Source organism: Littorina saxatilis, linkage group LG8, assembly GCF_037325665.1.
Source record: "Littorina saxatilis isolate snail1 linkage group LG8, US_GU_Lsax_2.0, whole genome shotgun sequence".
NCBI classification, from domain to species: domain Eukaryota; kingdom Metazoa; phylum Mollusca; class Gastropoda; order Littorinimorpha; family Littorinidae; genus Littorina; species Littorina saxatilis.
Window position 1 is genome coordinate 30381459 of NC_090252.1, and position 21599 is coordinate 30403057.

General features: G+C 40.7%; 1 protein-coding gene and 1 long non-coding RNA gene across 2 annotated transcripts in view; both read left to right on the top strand.

Annotated features, from left to right (window-relative positions):
• Positions 1 to 21599, top strand: part of LOC138973272 (uncharacterized) — a 253426-nt gene that overhangs the window by 70514 nt on the left and 161313 nt on the right. The window lies entirely within an intron of this gene.
• LOC138973260 (uncharacterized) lies at positions 5028 to 19549 on the top strand. Its single transcript, XM_070345982.1, has 4 exons — positions 5028 to 5863; positions 6379 to 6734; positions 8604 to 8750; positions 13550 to 19549. The coding sequence occupies exons 2-3, from the start codon at positions 6383 to 6385 to the stop codon at positions 8648 to 8650; spliced, it is 399 nt and encodes a 132-aa protein (XP_070202083.1). The 5' UTR covers positions 5028 to 5863; positions 6379 to 6382; the 3' UTR covers positions 8651 to 8750; positions 13550 to 19549.

Consider the following 21599-nt stretch of genomic DNA (forward strand, 5'->3'; position numbering starts at 1 on the left):
TAATCCATGTCAGCGTTCGGTGGGTTATAGAAACACGAAAATACCCAGCATGCTTCCTCCGAAAGCGGCGTATGGCTGCCTTAATGGCGGGGTAAAAACGACCATACACGTAAGATTCCACTCGTGCAAAAACACGAGTGTACGTGGGAGTTTCAGCCCAGGAACGCAGAAGGAGGTATGTGTTCAAGACGAGTGATGGCAAGCAATTCCGTGTAAAAGCCTGGCCAAATACTCGATGGCTAGCTGAATCAAAGACTATGCATTGAATAAAAACATAGAAACTAACCTTCAGGCTGATGTCAGAATGACTTGGGGAACAATTCCGAAATACACCGTTCCTGAATTCCTTCAAAAGAGTTTTGTCACGACTTGTGTGCAGAGCGTCTTTAAATAACATTTAACAATTATCGACATCACGCATAATGTCGCTGGATAACAATGCCATTAGTGTATCGCGCGGCTCAGACCAGTCAGTCAGTGGAAAACCGGATAAGACCGATCAACTCTTCCTCATGAACAAGTTAATTAACAGCGAATTCGTTCCCAAAGCCGGAAGAAATAATAATCAAAAACAGAGCAACAAGCATGCAACATGTACAGACGAAGCAAGTTAGTTTGTATCAGAGATAGAATGTGTTGCCTGTGACTGAGGCGTTGCAAGTTGCATACGTCAAGTCAGAGACTTGGGGAAACTAAATTCAACGACAAGGCAAGACGAGACGGTGTTTTGTTTCTTTATTCATTTGATCCTTGGATTAATGGGTAATAAAATACCAAAAAGAAAGAAAGAAACAAACACTTTATTGGCTGTTAAAAACAGAACAATAACGAAAGCAAAAACAAAAACAGACGTACACGCACAGGCACAGTTCACGCCTGCGTCACAATTACAGGAAATGTATGACACAAAGACATATCAAGATTAAAAATATGTATAAGATCGTGCACTTTAAAACATTCTCCCTCTCATTGTTACGCGCGTGTGGGTAGCCTTGTGTGTGTTGTTGTGTTTTGCGTCTGTACGCGCGTGTGGTGTGTTTGTGTGTGTGCGCGCGCGCGCGCGTGTGTGTATGTGTGTGTGTGTGTGTGTGTGTGTGTGTGTGTGTGTGTGCTTTGGTATGGGTGTGCGAGTTCGCGCGCGCATATGTATGACGGATATGGAAAGCCGTTTGGCTCATAACTATTACAGCTGTAATTTAAAATAAATACAGCTGTATTTAATGTTAAATACAGCTGTATTTAATCATAAATACAGCTGTATTTAAAAATAATTACACCTGTATTTAAAAATATATACAGCTGTATTTATTATTAAATACAGGTGTAATTATTTTTAAATACAGCTGCATTTAAAAATAAATACAGCTGTATTTAAAAATAATTACACCTGTATTTAATAGTAAATACAGCTGTATTTAAAAATAAATACACCTGTAATTATTTTTAGATACAGGTGTAATTATTTTTAAATACAGCTGTATTTATTTTTAAATGCAGCTGCATTTAATAAATGCAGCTGAAACAAATTAGAACTTGAATCGGAAAATGTACGACATGCAAAGCGACAATCTCGTGGAGATACTACTTCCGGTTTGCGCCATGCACTTTCAAAATAGCGACGCCACTGGATCAGACCCGCCATTGCGTCAATTTGTTGCAGTCTGGTAATGAGCCAGAAGAAGTTTTAAGAAGGTAAGCAACGTTTTGTTTGCTTGTTCATTTGTGACTTAATGGAAGAAACAATGCGTGATCTTTGAAACACGGGTACCGGGTCCCGGTTTGATAACCACTGGCAGTGGCAATCAAAGATGGCGTGTGACTGTGAAAGCAACTTTCTGTGTTTTGGAGTTCATTAAATGTTGGGATGAATATGTCAGGTTTGAGGATGCACATTTCTGTAGGTTCATCTCGGTATTCCACCCCCTCGGCTTTCTGTTGTAAATATTAAGCTGAGCACGGTGATCGAATGTGGAAGCTACGTTTGGTCAAAGGTCACAGAAGATTTGCGTCGTGCAGCGAAGGAAAGAATCGCGATCTTGTTTCCGAATCGGTACCTCTTTGTTTTTCATTAGACCTGTCATTCTGCTTGCTCGGCTTTGTTAGATGTTTGCATATCGTGTTGCTATTTTCTTTGCTTTTATTATTGTTTCTTACTTGTGCTTCGTTTATCGATACAACGCAAAAGTGTTTGGCAATTTTCAGGGAAAATGGAATGCTACAAGTACAACGCATGGTGTATTCCAGGATATCTGATCAAGAGTTGGATGCGTTGGTGGAACCAATTACTGCTTCCAACAAGCTTACTGGGTCCTTAATGATACAAGCTCGTCTGAAAGGACAGGGGACAGTACTTCAGGTAACTCTTCTGTGCTGAATATTAGAATAGTAAAGCTTCAAAAAGGAATTTTAAACTGTTGAAAAACAACTGAGAAATGGACCAATGTTTCACAGTCACAGATTCTGATTTTAAAGTTAAGTAATACCGTTTTTATATTTAGTCAAGTTTTGACTAAATATTTTAACGTAGAGGGGGGAATCGAGACGAGGGTCGTGGTGTGTGTGTGTGTGTGTGTGTGTCTGTCTGTCTGTGTGTGTGTTTCGATCCATCATACAACGCCGCAGCTATGGAGGTCAATGCGTTGCTTCGGCAGGGCACTGTGGACTCCCCTAGAGTTGTATTTTGGGACCATGATTTTATGTTTTCCGCTGGAAAACAGTTTACGTTACCTGAATTTGCAGCGTCATTTCCTGGGTGATGGTGTGCATCTAGCAAACGTATATTCCCAAGCTTGGGACCTGTTGGCGTAACATATCAAGATCAAGAAGATCAAGCAACGTCAGGACAGGCCAGGTTGTACAAGTCCCTTCGTCAGGCGATAAACACAGTCGGTTTTTGTGTGATTAAATAATGTTGTAGCCGGGTCAGGTTGCATTGTGCGTTTTGACTGATCAGCTTACAAAGCACGGGTATAGGAACAGGGAATCTTCAAATTGTTTACATTTTCTTTCTTGTTTGATGCGGGTGGGTGGCATTATAAATGGGGTCAACCAGATCGGTAGATGGGAAGTAACTCGAGTTTATGACAGGCTCGTTGTGGATGATGTCCCTTGTCTAAAAACCAGTTCAAGGTGGAATGGTTCTTCGATCAACACGATTGTTGAGTGTTCTGTCAAATCAAGATATCGTGACATGTTTCAACAGTATGTTTCTGTGTTGGTGGATAGTATGGATCAGTGTTTTTCCAGAGTACTTGGAAATAATTTTCAGGTGAGATTCTGATGAACATGTTGGTGTTACGATGCCTTTTCATGTGAGCGTTTGTCAATTCAGAGAATCAGAATATTTGTTCCTGTGGAGGTACTGTATGTCAATTACCTCGGGTGTTTGTCATTTCAGTGAATCAGGAAATATTGGTTCCTGTGGAAGTACTGTTTTGTCAATCACCTGTTATTTTGCCTAGGAGATTCCAAATTTATTTTGGTTGTGGGCTAGGTAATATTTCATGTGTTGTTTGACTTTGCAGAGAATCGGGAAATGTTTTTCCTGTGGAGGTACTGTTGTCACTTGTGTTGGCTGGTGCCTCACAGATTACAAACACTATTTTGGTTAAAGTACATGTACTCAACTCAACTCAACTCAACTCAACTCAAATTTTATTGGCTTCAATTTTCATAGAAGAATTTGTCTTGCGCTTGGGAGAAAGTAAGAGTATAACATATAAAAACAGCATTCATATCACATTTCATGTATCACACACAGTAATCACTAGTATAAGCCTACAATTATCACATTTGTACCTGTATCATACATGCAAATAAATAGTATCACATTTCCACGTATCACACACAATATATACATTACATAACATACAGCAAGCTTCCATCTCCCGCGCCCCCCCCCTCCCCCTCCCACACATACATATCCTCGCACGTGCGTCGACTCCATACAAATGACATCATCAGTCCATTAACTAAAATGCACAATGACTAGTAGTGGGTACATGATACTTAATACGTGCTCAACTAGACCTGCTAACTAAAATAATAACAGAAACAAAAACAAGGACTGGGCACGTGTGTGACCTACTTACATCAAGTGCCTGTGATCTATAAATAACAATGATTGCGTTTAAAGTAAAACATGAATAATGCCGATGTTTGCTAACAATGAATACATAATAACTAAGATAAGAATGTATGTGCTTTCATAATATGATTATTTTATAAAACACAGTGGGGAAATTTGGAAAATAATTTTTATACGAAACTGCGCACATCGAGTCGAGCTCTGTGGCGTGTGTGTTCGGAGGCAGGAGACACACATGGCTGTGGATATTAATGTTCGGTGGATTAAAAAGGATACCCCGACTTCGGCAGGGCAGAAGGAGGTACAAGACGGTGTGCTGTATTGCTGTGTGTGAGTGTGCTGTGCAGACCTTCTGTGTTATGTGCATGTTCTATTCTAGTCTGTCCGTAGGCTTCATCTGAGGGCCTATTGTGTACAAGGGGAGGTCACTTCCGCCTTATAAACAAACACATGTGGAGACCCACAGAAATACCATAGCATCGTAATGAAAGAGGGCAAAAATACTGATAACAGCAAGGTAAGACAGGTCTAGGACATTATTTCTAGGACTGACTAAGCAAAGGAACAACATCATGATCTTCATAAGCAAATGATAGTGAGAACAAAACAGAATTCTTACTCTTCTGACTGCTCCCAGTGATTGACATTCAAAACAGACTGTTCTATTCTAAATAGTTGTAAAAAAACTTCATAAGAATAATATTAAACATACATACTTGATTTGTTTAAACATAATTCTAGTGTAAAAGTATACTTTATAAGTTGTGGAGATAATTTTAAAACATTAAGATTAAGATAAAAAACACAACAATAACATGACAACATTAGTGTACAATGCATTCCTAGCTAGCTCTGAGGAAAACTCCATTGTACATTTTTCAGTTTCACATGCATGCACTAAGTGGTATCATTGAGAACTGAGATGAATAAACGACTTCCGCATGCGAGAGGTTCTACACTTTGCAGCTCTGTATCTACGCCTAGATGGCATGAGTGCAAACTGATCATGCAGGGGGTGCGATTCATCTTCAACGACCTTTCGTGCTTTTGTGGCTGTTCTCTTATGCACCAGTTCATCCAAGCTTGGGAACTGAACCCCAACCACCTTTTCTGCCTGTCTGATCACTCTTGCCAGATGGCTCTTGTCCTCTACAGTAGCCCCATAGTACCATACCATGAGGTTGAAGGTCAAAACACTTTCAATGCTGGCTCTGTAGAACATTGCCAGTATTTCAGGGCAGACCTTGAACTGCTTGAGTTTCCTCAGAAAGTACAATCTTGAATTGCACTTGCTAACTACCTTGGCTATGTGTTTTGACCACGAGAGATCTGAACTGATGATGCAGCCCAAGTATTTGTACTCTTGTACTTGTTCTACCTCTTTCCCCCCTATCACTAGTGGCTCTGTTTCCTTTTCCCCTCTCCTAAAGTCTGTGATCATCTCTTTTGTTTTGCCCACATTGAGGTCTAGGCTGTTCTGGTCACACCACTCTACTAGTTTGTCCACCTCCTGTTTGTACACTGTGTCATCATCATTCTGTATCAGGCCTACCAGAGCTGAGTCATCAGCAAACTTCGAAAGTTTGCCATTGGTGGCTCTACAGTCGTTGGTGTACAGGGTGAAGATTGTCGGAGACAAACAGCAGCCTTGTGGACTCCCTGTACTGATCTCGAGGCTGTCTGAGATGACCCCGTCTACTGCCACGTACTGAGATCGACCCACCAGGAAGTCGATAATCCACTTGATGATCTGCGGACTGACTGACAGTGGGCTAGGTAATATTTCATGGTGGGGCTGATTTTTCAGAGAATCAGAAAACATGGTTCGCTGTTGTTCTTTTTGTCAAATTAAGCTATAGGGCCTCAGAGATTCCAACATTAGTTAGTATGTGGATTTGTTAGCCAGGTATTATGTTGGTGTGTGACAGTTCAGAGAACCATGATGTAATTTCCTGTTGGTGTTCTGTTTGTCATAAATGTATTGAGCCTCAGAGATTCCAAACTCGTTTGGTGGGGGTACTGGGTGCCAGGATTTGAGTTTGACACAGAAAACACAATTGGTTTGAAGTACTTTGGGCCAGATTTTAATCAATTTCTTTGGTTTGTATTTCAGACTCCCAAAATCTGGTGACAACTTCAGAAGTATGGGATATTAAACACCTTTTACAGGCTGAACAGTGAAGGAGTTGTTAACTCCTGCAAGGAGCAGCAGACAAGTTCAAGGCTTATGTGTAATTCTCAGTAATCTGACAAATAAGGCTGTGTTCACATATCCTGTTTTTTATGCACAGGAATATGCCTCCCAGGAGGGCAGCGTCAAGGCGGGTAGCCGAAGTGACCCGAGCCGCTGCAGGTCGGCCGAGGGCCAGCAACCAGACAGCCTCGCAGCGACAACCCGGTGGGTTTGAGTCAGCCACAGCAGGAGGGGAAGAAAGCGCCACTGCTTTGGCCGCGGTATTGGCAGAACTACGCAGGCTGGGGGAGCGGCAAGTGGCCATTGTCTCGCTCCAGAAAGACAACCAACGTCTGCAAGAAGCTGTTTCGGGTGATCGTGAGGCCATCGCCTCAACATCGGGATCGATGACAACCGGTACCAGCAATTCTACCCTGTCTGGCTCGGTTGCCAACCTGGTCAACACAATCACAGGTGAGGCGGCCACCCAATTGGTGCCTGTTGTTTTGTTCGTCGAGGATAAAGTTAAACGCAGGATCTGGGGCCCGGGGCGTCAATCCACAATGACAACTGAAAAGTTTCAAATGGAAGCGTGTCAATGTTAATTGTAATTCAATCTGACAATGATCTCTTTCCTGCGTTCATGCGGTTGCAAACAGACCAGAATTGGTTCTGTTCTGTTCACATAGTACTTTGAGTTCACTTACATGCAAGGGTGATGCACAGTATTCCTATGGAGAGAACTTCATCTTTAAGTGTACTTCGATTAACTGAAGATATTCAATTGTTTACTTCAATGTGGGAGGTGTGCAATGTGTAAATACTCATCAACTCAGTCAGTAAGATTTATGTGCAGGTGTATGATGCAGAGCTGTCAGCCCCTATGAAGCTTCATGTGTAGCAATCTTGAATTTATAGTGTAGCAAATGGTGTTTATCTTTAAGTATTGCATCATCTTATAATCCACTGCACCTACATGTTTATATGTCAAGACACAAATGTTGCAATAACTGTGTTCAGACAAGAAAACAGCAGCAGGAACAAATGAACATTGTAGAGTGTCTGTATAACGAAGTAGCATTTTCTGTTTTACAAGTAGCATGCTACATCGAAAGCGTAATAGTCTGCAGCTCTAATTGGGCCACTAATGCGGCATGGTGCTTTTGGATTCCACAAGTTATTTTGCATGTTGTTTTTAAGGCAAATATGTCAGAAGCTCCTAAAGAACTTTAGTGGGTAAGCCTGTGACATTGTTGTCCACATAGAGAATACTATATGGTTTCCTATGAAATACCAGTTTTACACAAGTTGTGCTTTTAAATATTAAACTGCGAACAATATTTCAAAACACTAGTGTAAAACTGGTATCAAACAGGAAGCCATGTAGTATTCTGTTTATCCTACATACAGGGTTCGTACAGGTCATGGAAAGTCATGGAATTTGATTTTTAATTTTCCAGGCCTGGAAAGTCATGGAATTTCAATTCAAGTCATGGAATTTCAATTCAAGTCATGGAATTTAACATAAATAAGAAAGAAAAAAAATTAACCTTTAGCACGCCAGCTTTCTTTCGAGTTGTTTCTTGACAACAAAAAGTATGCGGAATTGGAACGAATTACCAAGGAAGATCTTCGCAATGAACTGTGTATCGCGGTGAAAAAAATGACAGTTCGTCAAGTCACAGTGTTAGTGACGGTTATGAAACGGAATTTACGAAAGTGCAGATGGATACAAACAGTGGCTGGTCCAGTTTAGTGAAATGACAGGACCAGCAAACATTACCGATAATCTGACTGCGTAGCAAATGCTTGACTTGCTTGTCAAAGAGACACTGCGTAGAAACTGACTCAAATTCAGTGCAAAGCAAGCCAGTGTCAAAACTGGCAGTGACAAGATGTAAAAAGTTTGCGTGTTCGGAAATGGCGACCTGTGGATCTAGTCATGGAAAATGTTATTGAGGCTCATGGAAAAGTCATGGAATTTTGTTTCTAAAAACCAGTGGGGACCCTGTACATACTGTTGCATGTTCATTGCTGTAAATGTCCCTTTGTCGAAGCGCCCAGATTGAAGAAGCTTAAAAATTGAACCTGGATCTCTCCGAATGCCTCGTGTAATCTTTTATGTCAAAGCAAGGAAATGTCACTGGTGTGGTGTTTACGTTCTTAAAATTCTTCCGAGTGTTCAAAGAAGGACGCTTGTTTCGGTATTGGAGGCAGTGAAAAATCAGGTCCTTGTCAGACAAGACCTCTTTACACATGCAATGTAGAGTGAATGGTATTGTTATGACATGAGTGGTATGTCACGTTAGTGTAATAAGTTGTATTCTTACACGCTCCACAAAGGCACAGAGTACGGGGAGCCATCCAGCGGGTTGATCCTGGTGGAGTAGCTGTCAGAGCTTTGGCGTTGAGGCCCACGAGACGTCGTCTGTACCAAGTATCAGGACCAAACGCTCTCTGGCATCTAGACGGATACCACAAGTTGATATCGTGAGTACAGCTACAAATACATACACTGGGCACAAAAAAATCCTTTTTCAAAATTTGGTGAATGTTGAGTGTGTCCGGTGGTGGGGAGGATGTTGGGGGTTGTGCCAGTTTGAACATGGAATTTGAGTGGATTGATACAGGTGGCATAAGGAATTCTCTTAAACATTATTTTATGACGCTGGAATCTTTCTTTTAAGACCTACATAACCCTGAGATAATAAGGTCTTATAATGGGGGTAAACTTACAGAGGTTATGAGCAGAATATCTTAGAGAACAGCATACCTGCCAATTGCTACGATTTTGGCGCAGCATGCTCCGATTTTGCAGGAATTGCTACGCTGCTACTCTAAGCCCTGAGCTGCTACGCTAAAAAAAAAAAAAAAATGACAAGCGTGCAAAATGTTCACTTATTGCTTGACAATCAACAATGAACATTGCATAACTAGTCGAGTACCGATGGCTGGGAACCACTCCGTTATGACTCGATATTTGCTTAGCAAATCGTGAATTTTATTGCAAGCATTCGCATTTCCGGTGACTCTATGCGCCAATTGTGAATTTGATTAGAATATGCAATGCACTTGTTAAGTTGTAAGCTGTGCACAGTGACGGTGTTAGAAGTGGAAACTGGAGGGAGACAGGATAAAAACGGGGAAACGTAAGGGTGGTGAAGATTATGGTGCAAGTTCCACGCCGATGCGGGCAAATCATTTTCAACGATTTTTGCCGAAGAATTCGACAGACTTTGCGTGTATAGGTAATAATACCTGCTATTCCGACTTGGTTGTGTGACAGACGTTTTCTTCCACACGAGATTACGTTGATTGTCTAAATCTACTTTTTGACGGAAGTGACCGAACAACTGTGAATGACGTCTCGTTATATGGGAATGACGTCACAGTCATCGTCACAGTCTGTATCTTTTGAAGCATCGCATTCTTCATGACGTCTTTCTGTGTCTGCATCCGCAAAATGTTTGTTCATTCCGGAATCTTTGTCATCTATGTTCAGAACTCTGTCCTTATAGTGTCAGACAAACAGGCCTCCTGAGCGAACCACTTTCCAAGGGAAGTTAAATTCGCGTATGGAAACAGTACTGTCGTCTAGGGTGCCGTTTTCAGTATTCTGAGCGTTGAAGAATCTGTAAAGAGAAGAAACGATAACAGCAGGAGAAATAAAAGTCGTGTGTGCATTTTATGTTTTTTTGGAGTGACGATTTTGAGTTTGAATCCGTTCTTGCCATGCTCCTAAAGCGTGTAACATACAATCTTGCATACGTTTGCTTTAGTAGTGGCAAAGAAGGAAAGCGTGTGACATTGAACTATGTTTAGACGGTTGTAATGTCGTAGAGCTCTCAGAATCTTACAAACGTTTTTGATGGCATTTTAAATGCGGGCTTGCGATTCAAATTTAAGATTATGCGAGTGCTACGCTTATAAACACCAATTGCAACTCTGACATTGGGTGAAAGTTCCAAAATGCTACTCTTTGGGCTTCACAGGGGTTGGCAGCTATGAAACAGGGTCTTGAAAATGTCTTGTTTGGGATCGTAAAAGGAAGGGCGTCTTCTAAGGGGTAGGTGGGTAACGAAGGTGAGTCGTGTGCAAGTATTTGCTTTTCTTTTCTTTTTATTTTGTCATTTTCTGGATATGTAATGAAAGACTGGTCCATTGATGATTTCCCCACGGAATACAAAACATATTCTGGTTATACCTTACCATTTCTACTGGGTGGTTATTGGCTCACGTAAGTGTAGCCTATGCGATGATAAACTTTGTCTGTCTGTGCGTGCGTGTGTGTGTGTGTGTGTGTGTGTGTGTGTGTGTGTGTGTGATAGAAACTTTAACATTTCCGAGTCTATGGATTACGTCAGTCTCGGTCAAAAGTGTTTGACGTGTGTGATAGAAACTATTTGAAGACGTCACATTATGACGTAAGAGGGTTAGACGTCACGCAAAGGAATTACTAAAAGTCTCGGTCTTTGTTATTGTGAGCGGGCCGAGACTACTTGGCAGATCCAGGGTCTCGCTTTCTTGCACAGTTTCACCTATGCTTACTTTGTGTGTGTGTGTGTGTGTGTGTGTGTGTGTGTGTGTGTGTGTGTGTGTGTATGTGTGATGGAGTGATTGAGTTTGTGTTACTGTTTGTCGATTTCTTACGTGAGCCTTGAAGGCTTCGCCTCTTGTTTAAATTTGGTTGCTTGGTGTTTTTTTAAACAATAAACACCCCTTCAAGTTAACAGAGAAATAAGCAGAGGGGGGAATACTTTTCGGTGAATACCAAGCTACCTAGTCCTAACAAATAACCACCCAGCAACCAGTCTGAATCCTCGATAGCTCATAGGTTGAGAAACCACACTGTGTGGTCACTGCTTGGTGACTGAAAAGTTCTGAATGCTCAAATATTCGAAAGAGGAAAGAGCTCATACATACTGCATTTACACTATTCATTTCAGGTTTCAACACACAGAATCCAATATAAGATCCATAAGTTTGGTTGTTTTCTAAATCAAAATCTACGTTGTACCAGACACAAGGTCTCAAGGCAAGTAACTCTCATATTTTGTGTAGAAAATAGAGTTGTTCCCATTTTGCATTTGTACAAATAACAAGAAGAGCAAACGCTCGATCGAGTCACTTTCGCAGTTCTGAATATTATATGAGGCATCAGATGGACAGGAAGAAATTGCTATTCACAACACAATGAGTCACGTTCACATAAAATTTGAGCCCGGTCACTTTTATAGTTTCCGAGAAAAGCCCAACGTTAAGTTGTGTGTTGCCGAACAGAAAAGGCTAGTTATCTCCCTTGTTTTTCTGATAACGTTCGTAAAAGGCTACAGATGTAAATACTTTGATGTAAAGAATAATCCTACAAAGTTTCAATCACATCCGATGAACTTTGTCAAAGATATAAAATGTCTAATTTTTCCTTTGACGCTGACCTGTGACCTTGAAAAAGGTCAACGGTCAACGAAACCATCGTTAAAGTGTAGAGGTCATTGGAGGTCACGACTAAACAAAATATGAGCCCGATCGCTTTGATAGTTTCCGAGAAAAGTCCAACGTTAAGGTGGTGTCTACGGACGGCCGGCCGGACAGACTAACACTGACCGATTACATAGAGTCACTTTTTCTCAAGTGACTCAAAAAGACAGTAATCTGTAGGTCAATTATATTTCACTTCATAAATAGAACTTTTTTTCCCGAGATACTTAAACATGAAAAGAACGCAAAAATATTTGCCTTATCGTCTTAGCAGAACAACTATGTACTTTATTTTATTCGAAATTAAATTAACTGCTATAAAGAGTTTGCAGAATTGCGCAATTTTCACAGAACTCTTCAACCATGGATTAATCACATGCTTGTGCAGGTAGACTGGCTGAGTGAATAATACTTGATCAAAATAATTATGTGTGCTGTGGGCAGGCTGTCTGTCTGTCCAAGGACAAAAAATGTAACGTTGAGCTGTTATCTCAGAAGTTTATACAGCTAGACCTCTGAAACTTTGCACACTTTTAGGGTTTGATGATTTCACGAAGTGACCCCAGTTTCGTTGACCCTCATCAAATTTTGGGGTCACAGCGGGGTCATGTTCGTTTAATAAAAACTTAACGTTGATGTTATCTCAGATGTGTTTTTAGCTAGAGCTTTAATAGTACGCACACTTCTAGGTTTTGATAATCTACCAACTTGACATAAGATTGTGGGCGGGGATGTAGCTCAGTCGGTAGCGCGCTAGATTTGTATCCAGTTGCCTGCTGTCAGCGTGAGTTCGTCCCCACGTTCGGCGGGAGATTTATTTCTCGGAGTCAACTTTGTGTGCAGACTCTCCTCGGTGTCCGAACACCCCCGTGTGTACACACAAGCACAAGACCAAGTGCGCACGAAAAAGATCCTGTAATCCATGTCAGAGTTCGGTGGGTTATAGAAACAAGAAAATACCCAGCATGCTTCCTCCGAAAGCGGCGTATGGCTGCCTAAATGGTGGGGTAAAAACGGTCATACACGTAAAATTCCACTCGTGCAAACCACGAGTGCATAAGAAGAAGAAGACGACATAAGGTTGATTGACCTTCGTCACAGCCCACTTCGTCAACATCACGGGCCAAAGAATCTAGACACAGCCATCGTCGAACGCTGAAGAAGAAGAAGATTGACCTTCGTCAAGTTTTGGGGTCACAGGGGGTCATGTTCGAATCAAAATATCTTAACATTGATGTTATCTCAGGTGTTTTTGAAGCTTGAGCTTTGAAACTTTGAACACTTGAAGGATTTGATCATCTACCTACGTGACCCTAGTTTGGTTGATCCCTGTCACATTTTGGGGTCACAGTGGGGTCAAGTTTGTAAAAGCTTTACATTGCGGTTTTCTCAGTTATTTTTATTAAATTTCACTGAATTGTATGTGTTATTAACCAGCTGACATTACCAAAATTTTGCTTATTTTTATCAAATTTTAGAGTCCCAGCAGTTAGTGGAATCCTCCTTTTAAGACCTACAAGACCCTTAAGGCTTATGGACATGACGAAGAAAAGTCATATAAAGCAATTGCTTTTCTTGATTTATTTCTTTGCAAAATTGAAGAAAGGTGGATTAAATGGGTTACACACCTTTTCTCAATGATATATATTAAAAATAATGGTCTTGATTCTCGGTCATGAAAAAGCACTTTGACCATTACTTTTTAATATTTACTGAGCATGTTACCTGTACTTATTTCCCAATAACTCTTTAATCAGAATTTGTGTGGTGAAATCACATATGGAAACGGATCTCTGTTTGTTATATTGCAGGTGGAAAATGGTGATTCATGGGGCAATCGATGGCTTTAGCCGGGCCACTACCTTCCTCCATGCCACCGAAACAACAGGTCAGAGACCGTTCGGGATCTGTTTTTGGGTGGAACCCAACGCTTTGGACTCCGCATGGACCATGGTGGCGAGAATCTGGATGTCGTCGCCCTCATGAATGAACACAGGGGAGAAGGGAGAGGCAGTGCGATGCAAGGCCGCAGTGACCATAACCAAAGGATCGAGCGTCTCTGGCTCGACGTCTGGAAAGATGTGGTGAACCCTTACCATGACCTGTTTACTGCAATGAGAACACCACAGGCAGAAGGTGGTCTGGGGATACTGAACATGGACAATCCCATTCACTTGTGGGCCCTCCACTATGTTTTTCTGCCCAGGCTGAACCGGTCCCTACAGTGGATTGTGGAACAGAAGAACCACCAACCCCTGAGGACAGAGCGCAACAGAACTCCCCTGCAGCTCTTCTTCAGGGGGATGCTGGAGAGACGAGCCAGCACATCCACAGCAGTACAGGACTTCTGGAAAGGGAGAAGCCTTCAATCGATAATCGAGGACCATCCTTTGCCAGACAGTCGTTAGGATGTGCCTGCCACGGCTTGCCCCCTCTCTGAGGAACAGCTCGTGCAACTAACGGAGCGCATTGACCCTCGGAGTGGGCCACCCACCAATCAACATGGTCAGATGTTGTTCTCCAGTTCGTTGCCAACATGCTCGAGTAAAAAAAAAGTTAGCTTGTGGACACCCCAAACCTGAAGTGTATAGCAGACCTGTGAACCCATACGATTTTGCCATATTTTGTACGCTTGATTGTCCAGACTACAAGCAGATTGGTCAGTGGAATCACAAGAAAAATTCATTGTCTACTTTTATTTACAAGCGCATTCCAAAGCCGATCCAGTGTTTTGACACATGATTACTGCTTTTGTCAATGAAAGAAGCATTCGTTTTAAATTGTAAACTTATTAGGCTACTTGCCCTATCCGCTCCAGCCACGTAATCGTGCAATAAATCTGCAATATCTTGCATGGCGTTGGGAGGTGTGCCTCAATTTGCGGGTTTGCTTTGAGACCTCAGAGTAAGGATGTGTCTGGGTGCAGACACTTCGCCTTCAAAAAAGTTAATTTGCACTGAGCAGCATTGGGCTGCAACAATGAAAGCCTCAAAAACAATCATAAAGTTTGTTCAAAGTACCAAGCATGGTAGAAGGTATAAGCAACTGTTTTTTTCAAATTGGTTTAAATCTGCGCTCTAATTCTAAACCAATCTTTGTAAAGTGGAAAGTCATTCAAATAAAGCGAAATTATGTCCGCTGTGTATTTTATTATTTTTAAACACAGGTACTGCACCACGAAAACAATATTGCTAAAAAAAAAAAAAAAATATGTACACTTTGTGAAAGAAAGTTGTAAAGAAAGTTTTACACAATGATTTGCCATTAGGTTACCTGTTTAATTGCACCAAACAGACATGGGATTCTTCCGTAAAATTACGGAATTCCGTAAATTTTTAGGCTCCAGGGATCATTCTTGAGATTCGTGCAAATCCGCTGAGAAAATGTTGGGATATATGTAGGTAAAGACCCAAGTTTTTCGGCCGGTCCGCTGATCGCGACGCTCCATTCCATACTATTCTTGAACGGTTGGTTCCTAAAACGGTCAGACTGTTGCTGGTCGATCCGTATGGGAACGCGCTCTGTGTCTTTGTCTCCTACAGTCACCGTTTCAACGTAGCTATCGGGGATTCAGTATAAGCTAAAGCATACCGTATGAGAATGATTCGGCGCCATTTTTACATCGCTTCGAGCCACTTGCCAAAATGATGAGGAAGCTAAAGCGAGACGAAACCGTTCTATCCCGGGAAATTGACCAGCAGAAGTACAAGAAAAATCTCTGGAGATTCGACTGGCTCGATGAAGTTGTATCATTGAGCTGGAAATACGAGAAAGGCCAGAAGACACAAGACGTGAAACTGAAAGTTGGCGATGCTTTTGCTAAAATCAACTTGCCGGGAAAAGCTTAGTGCACTTTGTGCAACGATGTTAATGTTATCAACTACGGTTCCAATGGAAAGACTGCCCTCAAAAGCCACTTGAAAAGCAACAAGCACCTGACTATCCTGAAAACCCAGTCGTGTAATCAGTCACTGGAGTCGTTTGGCACCGACAAGGTAAGAACATTGAAACCACACCGTCACACGCCACCACCCCCCCACCCCCCCCCCATCTCTCTCTCTCTCTCTCTCTCTCTCTCTCTCTCTCTTTCTCCTCCTTATTTTGAGTCTTAGCGTAAAATTAATTTGAGAAACATGGGAAGGAAGAGAAAGGGAGGGGAGGGGGCTATGATTAAGCTGAAATATGCATTTCAGGGCCATTTTTGTGTGTCTAAAATACTAAAAACCTTCAGCTTCTGGGGGTGAAGCCCCCAGACCCCGACCAGGGGCGTTGCCCCTGGACCCTACTGGGGGCCTTCTGCGGCCCCCAGACCCCCACTTTTTTTTCCCTTAATTATCACTTTTTCTGAATCCCATGTCTGACCAAATTTCTTTTGATGTATCTATAGTATAGATTTATAAGGTTGAAAATTGCTGAAAGTTTTTAAAACAGACTATTGTTTTTGAAAAAGACCTTAGTGTATTTTTAGGTTTATTGATGCTAGATATATTTATATATATATATATATATGGCTTGCCCAATCCAACGTATAAAGGAACTCATTGTTATTCAGCCATTAACCTTCGCCGGCACTCGTTATCGACTACACACGGACGCATTCGTGGGGCCGTGCAGACCCATGCTTCTCAAAGAAGGAAAAATGTGCATATCCTTACGTGGGGCCGTGCAGACCCATGCTTCTCAAAGAAAGAAAAATATGCATATCCTTCCGTGGCACTCGTGGGTCCGTGCGGACACAGAAGGGTGTTTGATGCAAATATCTCTTAAACGAGTTGGAATTTTTTAATGAGCTTTTAGAAATGCCTCAGACACCTAAAAAGCTATCATCTCCTAAAAGCTCATTAAATTTCAGTGATAATTAATTAATTAATTAATGGTCAAATTTAGACTGCACACGGTATTTGGTAAAATATTATGGGTCTGCATGGCCCCACGAGTGCCACGGAAGGGTTTGCACAATTGTCCTTCTTTGAGAAGTATGGGTCCGCATGGACCCACGAGTGCCTCGGAAGGGTATACACGCTTTTCCTTCTTTGAGAAGTATGGGTCCGCACGTCCCCACAAATGCTTCCGTGTGTAGTCTAAATTTGACCATTAATTAATTAATTAATTAATTAATTATCACTGAAATTTAATGAGCTTTTAGGAGATGAAAGCTTTGTAGGTGTCTGAGGCATTTCTAAAAGCTCATTAAAAAATTCCAACTCGTTTAAGAGATATTTGAGACAATGACAAAAGGTGACGTTTTCATGTCAGTATGTCCCAAATGACATCACCAGTACATTTTTCATTCTATCTAATCTGTTTTCGTTCTATTTTTTCTAATAACATGCGTTAACAATTGATTGCCAACTGGAATGGAAGAGCACAAAAAGTGTAACTTGATATGTAGTTTCTCTAGAGGGAAAAACATCTTCCACTTTCATGTCAGTGTGTCCCATGCAACATACATTTGCCAAACAGCTATGTGTAAGTAGATTATTTGTTAGTGGTATAGAAAATACTGATCAACAATCAAAGTCAGTTTTCACATTCATTTTCTACCTATTTCTTATTTGTTTATTCTTTTGGCAATGGTGAAATGTCAGCAATCGTGTGTCATTCGGGACAGTAGACATGACACCTGACCTTTTGTCACTGTCTCATTTGCAATCAAACACCCTTCTGGGTCCGCACGGACCCACGAGTGCCTCGGAAGGGTATACACGCTTTTCCTTCTTTGAGAAGTATGGGTCCGCACGTCCCCACAAATGCTTCCGTGTGTAGTCTAAATTTGACCATTAATTAATTAATTAATTATCACTGAAATTTAATGAGCTTTTAGGAGATGATAGCTTGTTAGGTGTCTGAGGCATTTCTAAAAGCTCATTAAAAAATTCCAACTCGTTTAAAAGATATTTGCAATCAAACACCCTTCTGGGTCCGCACGGACCCACGAGTGCCGGCGAAGGTTAAAGACATTTTCCGAATTACAATGGTTTAATAGCCAACTTGCACAATACCCCTTTTGAACAGCTCTCTGGTGCGAAAGATAAGGAAGGTTCACTTCCCTACGGGCAAACGTTTTGCTCTCACAAGCACTGGTGTTCTCTGGCTTGTGTAAAAAAACCAAAATAAAATCTCAATCGCCTTACTTTTGTATACAGGACATGCTTGGGTACTTTGAACGAACTAAAGGATTATTCTTGCGGCTATTATTGCCGCAGCCAATAAACCTTTAACGACTTTGTGTGTGTCGGTGTGTGAATGCTCTGATTTGTTTTGCTATTGTGTATTGCCGTGAGCTCTGGCGAGAAGGGGTGATTAATTTATGTTCATTATTATTATGTCTCACTGTGTTTTCACAGCTGTACAGAACAGTGAAAGGGATACTCGTTCAAACTTTGGTATGATGCCATGAGCGCCATAGTTTAACTAGAGTCAAATCAGTTATTTTTCTTTTTATATTCAATGGTGCCTCATTCACCCATATTCATCAGAACATAAGCTTTTTGCAACGTTCATTGAAGGTCAAGGTCCCTTTAAGTTACCTATCAAACCTCATAGTGGTGTTTATTGTTTATGGTTAGTGTTTTCCCCTGGAGCAATTTTTTGATTAGTGCTTTTGTGAACAAGAAACAATTAACAAGTGGCTCTATCCCATCTCCCCCCCCCCCCCCCCCCCCCTTCCACGTGGCGATATAACCTTCGTGGTTGAAAACACCAAATAAAGAAAGAAAGTGTTTTAAACATTTTCAGTTCTCCATTTAGTTTGGTGAAGTAGTGTAGAGCATTTTTTGAACATCAATAATCATGTATGAATTTATTGCATGTTTGTTGCTAGAATATTAATCATTCTTCTGCTGAAGAACTTTGTGCCTGATGAAAGTAAACATTGTGGTCAGTCGCATAGGTACCCCCCGCGGGTTTGGGGGAAGAATTTACCCGATGCTCCCCAGCATGTCGTAAGAGGCGACTAACTGATTCTGTTTCTCCTTTTACCCTTGTTAAGTGTTTCTTGTACAGAATATAGTCAATTTTTGTAAAGATTTTACTCAAGCAGTATGTAAGAAATGTTATGTCCTTTGTACTGGAAACTTGCATTCTCCCAGTAAGGTAATATATTGTACTACGTTGCAAGCCCCTGGAGCAAATTTTTGATTAAGTGCTTTTGTGAACAAGAAACAATTGACAAGTGGCTCTATCCCATCTCCCCCCTTCCCCCGTCGCGATATAACCTTCGTGGTTGAAAACAATGTTAAACACCAAATAAAGAAAGAATAGGCACCCCCTAAAATCAAAGGTGAGTTTTAGATACTAAAATGTGCCAACAATTTTAACAGCACACCCGAGTCCCCTTTTTACTTTAGTTGCAAGATCAGTACATGTTCTATCACGGAATTTTGTTTTGTTTTTGTAATTATGTGTATTTAGAGATTTTTCAAACCAAACTATTAATCTTTGAGCTCAGATGTCCTACTTTTTGACGTATTGGTATGTTTATTCAAGGTAAGCTAGACGAATCATTTGTATCAGGAAACTAAAATAAATGAAATTCTGATTTTATGTGAAAAATTGAATCAGTATCACAACAATTTCAAAAATTATTCATATTATGTGCTGGTTAATGACTATTAAATTTGCAAGCCAAAGCTCTGTTTGCATTCTGAATTTTGCATGTAAATGTCCCATTTCAAAGATCACCTATATATTTAGGTGTGTGTGTAGTCTTTTTAAGAACATCAATTATATACATTTATTGGATCTTGATTGCTTGAATGTGTATGACACATAATTCTTGTGTATGAATAAATGTGTATGACAAGTTTGAATATTGGATAATACAAATTGTTTGTATGGATTTTGATTCCTGTATGGTGAGGCAATGAACATGTGCGAGTGAGATGTCTATGATGGACAGCAAAATGTAGTTATGGATTCATGGCTGCTAGTCTCATTTCCAGTCATATTAAAAAAAACAAGTTGTTTTTACAAAAACACAAAACATAACTCAAGTTGTCTGCCACAAATACAATTAATTTTAATCAAACAAGTGTCATGCAGAAAATCCACTTTAAATAAGGAAAATCATCACAAAATGGAATGCATACTTTATGTTTATCACATCACAAGACACACTGGTAATACTTGGCAGGTGAGAGTTAACCCATCACACAATGGAATGAATATTTTTATCACATCATTAGACTGGTATTACTTGGCAGTTGAGAGTTAACCTATCACAAAATGGAATGAATACTTAATTTTTATCCCATCATAAGACTGGTAATACTTGGCAGTTGCGAGTTCATCCATCACAAAGTGGAATGAATACTTTAATTTTATCACATCATAAAGAATACATCGGTTCTACTTGGCAGGTGACAGCTGAACAGTTAGCAAAACAGTCACTATTTAATACTGGTTACAGAGACGAGGAATTGAGGCTGAAATTTATAAACTAAACAAGAAAGCTGAAATTGTGTGAGCCGTTTGTTCGTTCATGGGCTGAAACTCCCACAGCTTTTACGTGTATGACCGTTTTTACCCCGCCATTTAGGCAGCCATACGCCGCTTTCGGAGGAAGCATGCTGGGTATTTTCGTGTTTCTATAACCCACCGAACTCTGACATGGATTACAGGATCTTTTTCGTGCGCACTTGGTCTTGTGCTTGCGTGTACACACGGGGGTGTTCGGACACCGAGGGAGAGTCTGCACACAAAGTTGACTGTGAGCAATAATAAATCTCTCGCCGAACGTGGGGACGAACTCGCGCTGACAGCGGCCAACAGGACTGAGCTACATCCCCGCCCTTGTGTGAGCAGTGACCTTCACTACAGAGGAGTGTAAAACTATAAAAGGAAAAGCAGTAGACAACGCCAGTTTTGGTTAATTTGGTAAAACATAAAAACACTATCGTACACAGGGCACGAATATCACATTATCATAACTGTTACAAACGCTTTTGAGTTTATTAATTTGTATACCATTATGAGACAGTATAAACAAAGTTGTTAGCGTGCAATTGATTTGTTTGTATCCGGTTTATGGTGTATATTGCCAAGTTTTGTATGGGACACTGTAACGCTAGTCCGAGTGCTTTTGATATTTTGCTGGCAACTTGTTTTCGTGTAGTAGGAGGGTTGAACCATTTATTTGTACATTAGGTAACTGATACCTGATATGATGTGAAGTGCTTAGTTTTACTTGATCAATAGTCGAGAGAAATACAATGCTTTACATGTTTTCCATGGACAGCGTTACACGGAACACGAAAAGCAGGCAACATATGACAACAGTGGTGCAAAAAAACAAATAAGAACAGAACACACTCTTGAAACACAACGGCAATTTAAATAATGCAAAACACAAACATCAAATCTTCGAAAGTCTCTCTCTTGCATTTAATAGCAAGTAAGAAATGATGTACGGTACAGGCACCCAAAATAAAGCTTATTTTACTGAGAGAAAAAACCACACACACCTTGTCTTAATATTTTAAGATTTCAAAGTTCAACGTTAAACAACCCCCCCCCCCCCCCCCCTGCAAAAAGCAAAGAAAACAATCAAAACAAAAACAAGGTATGTAAAGGAGTATAGGAAACCGGTTAAATCAGGGTCATGTTTTTTTTTTTCCTTTGCAGCATGACCTCAAATAATTCAGTTTGAATACATTTGTGAATTCTCTTCAAAATTGCAGAACAAACATTTTTTCGCAGGGTGTGTACAGAAAGAAACACCAACACCTACGGCTACCAAGCAAAAATAATGCGAAACACAAACATCAAATCTTCGAAAGTCTCTCTCTTGCATTTAATAGCAAGTAAGAAATGATGTACGGTACAGGCACCTAAAATAAAGCTTATTTTACGGAGAGAAAA

What these genes read in the sequence shown, in the direction of transcription:
- LOC138973260 (XM_070345982.1), top strand. Translation starts at nt 6,383, where the DNA reads ATGCCTCCCAGGAGGGCAGCGTCAAGGCGGGTAGCCGAAGTGACCCGA. An exon ending in CCTGGTCAACACAATCACAG is followed by an intron (nt 6,735 to 8,603) that starts GTGAGGCGGCCA and finishes CGCTCCACAAAG; the next exon opens with GCACAGAGTACGGGGAGCCA.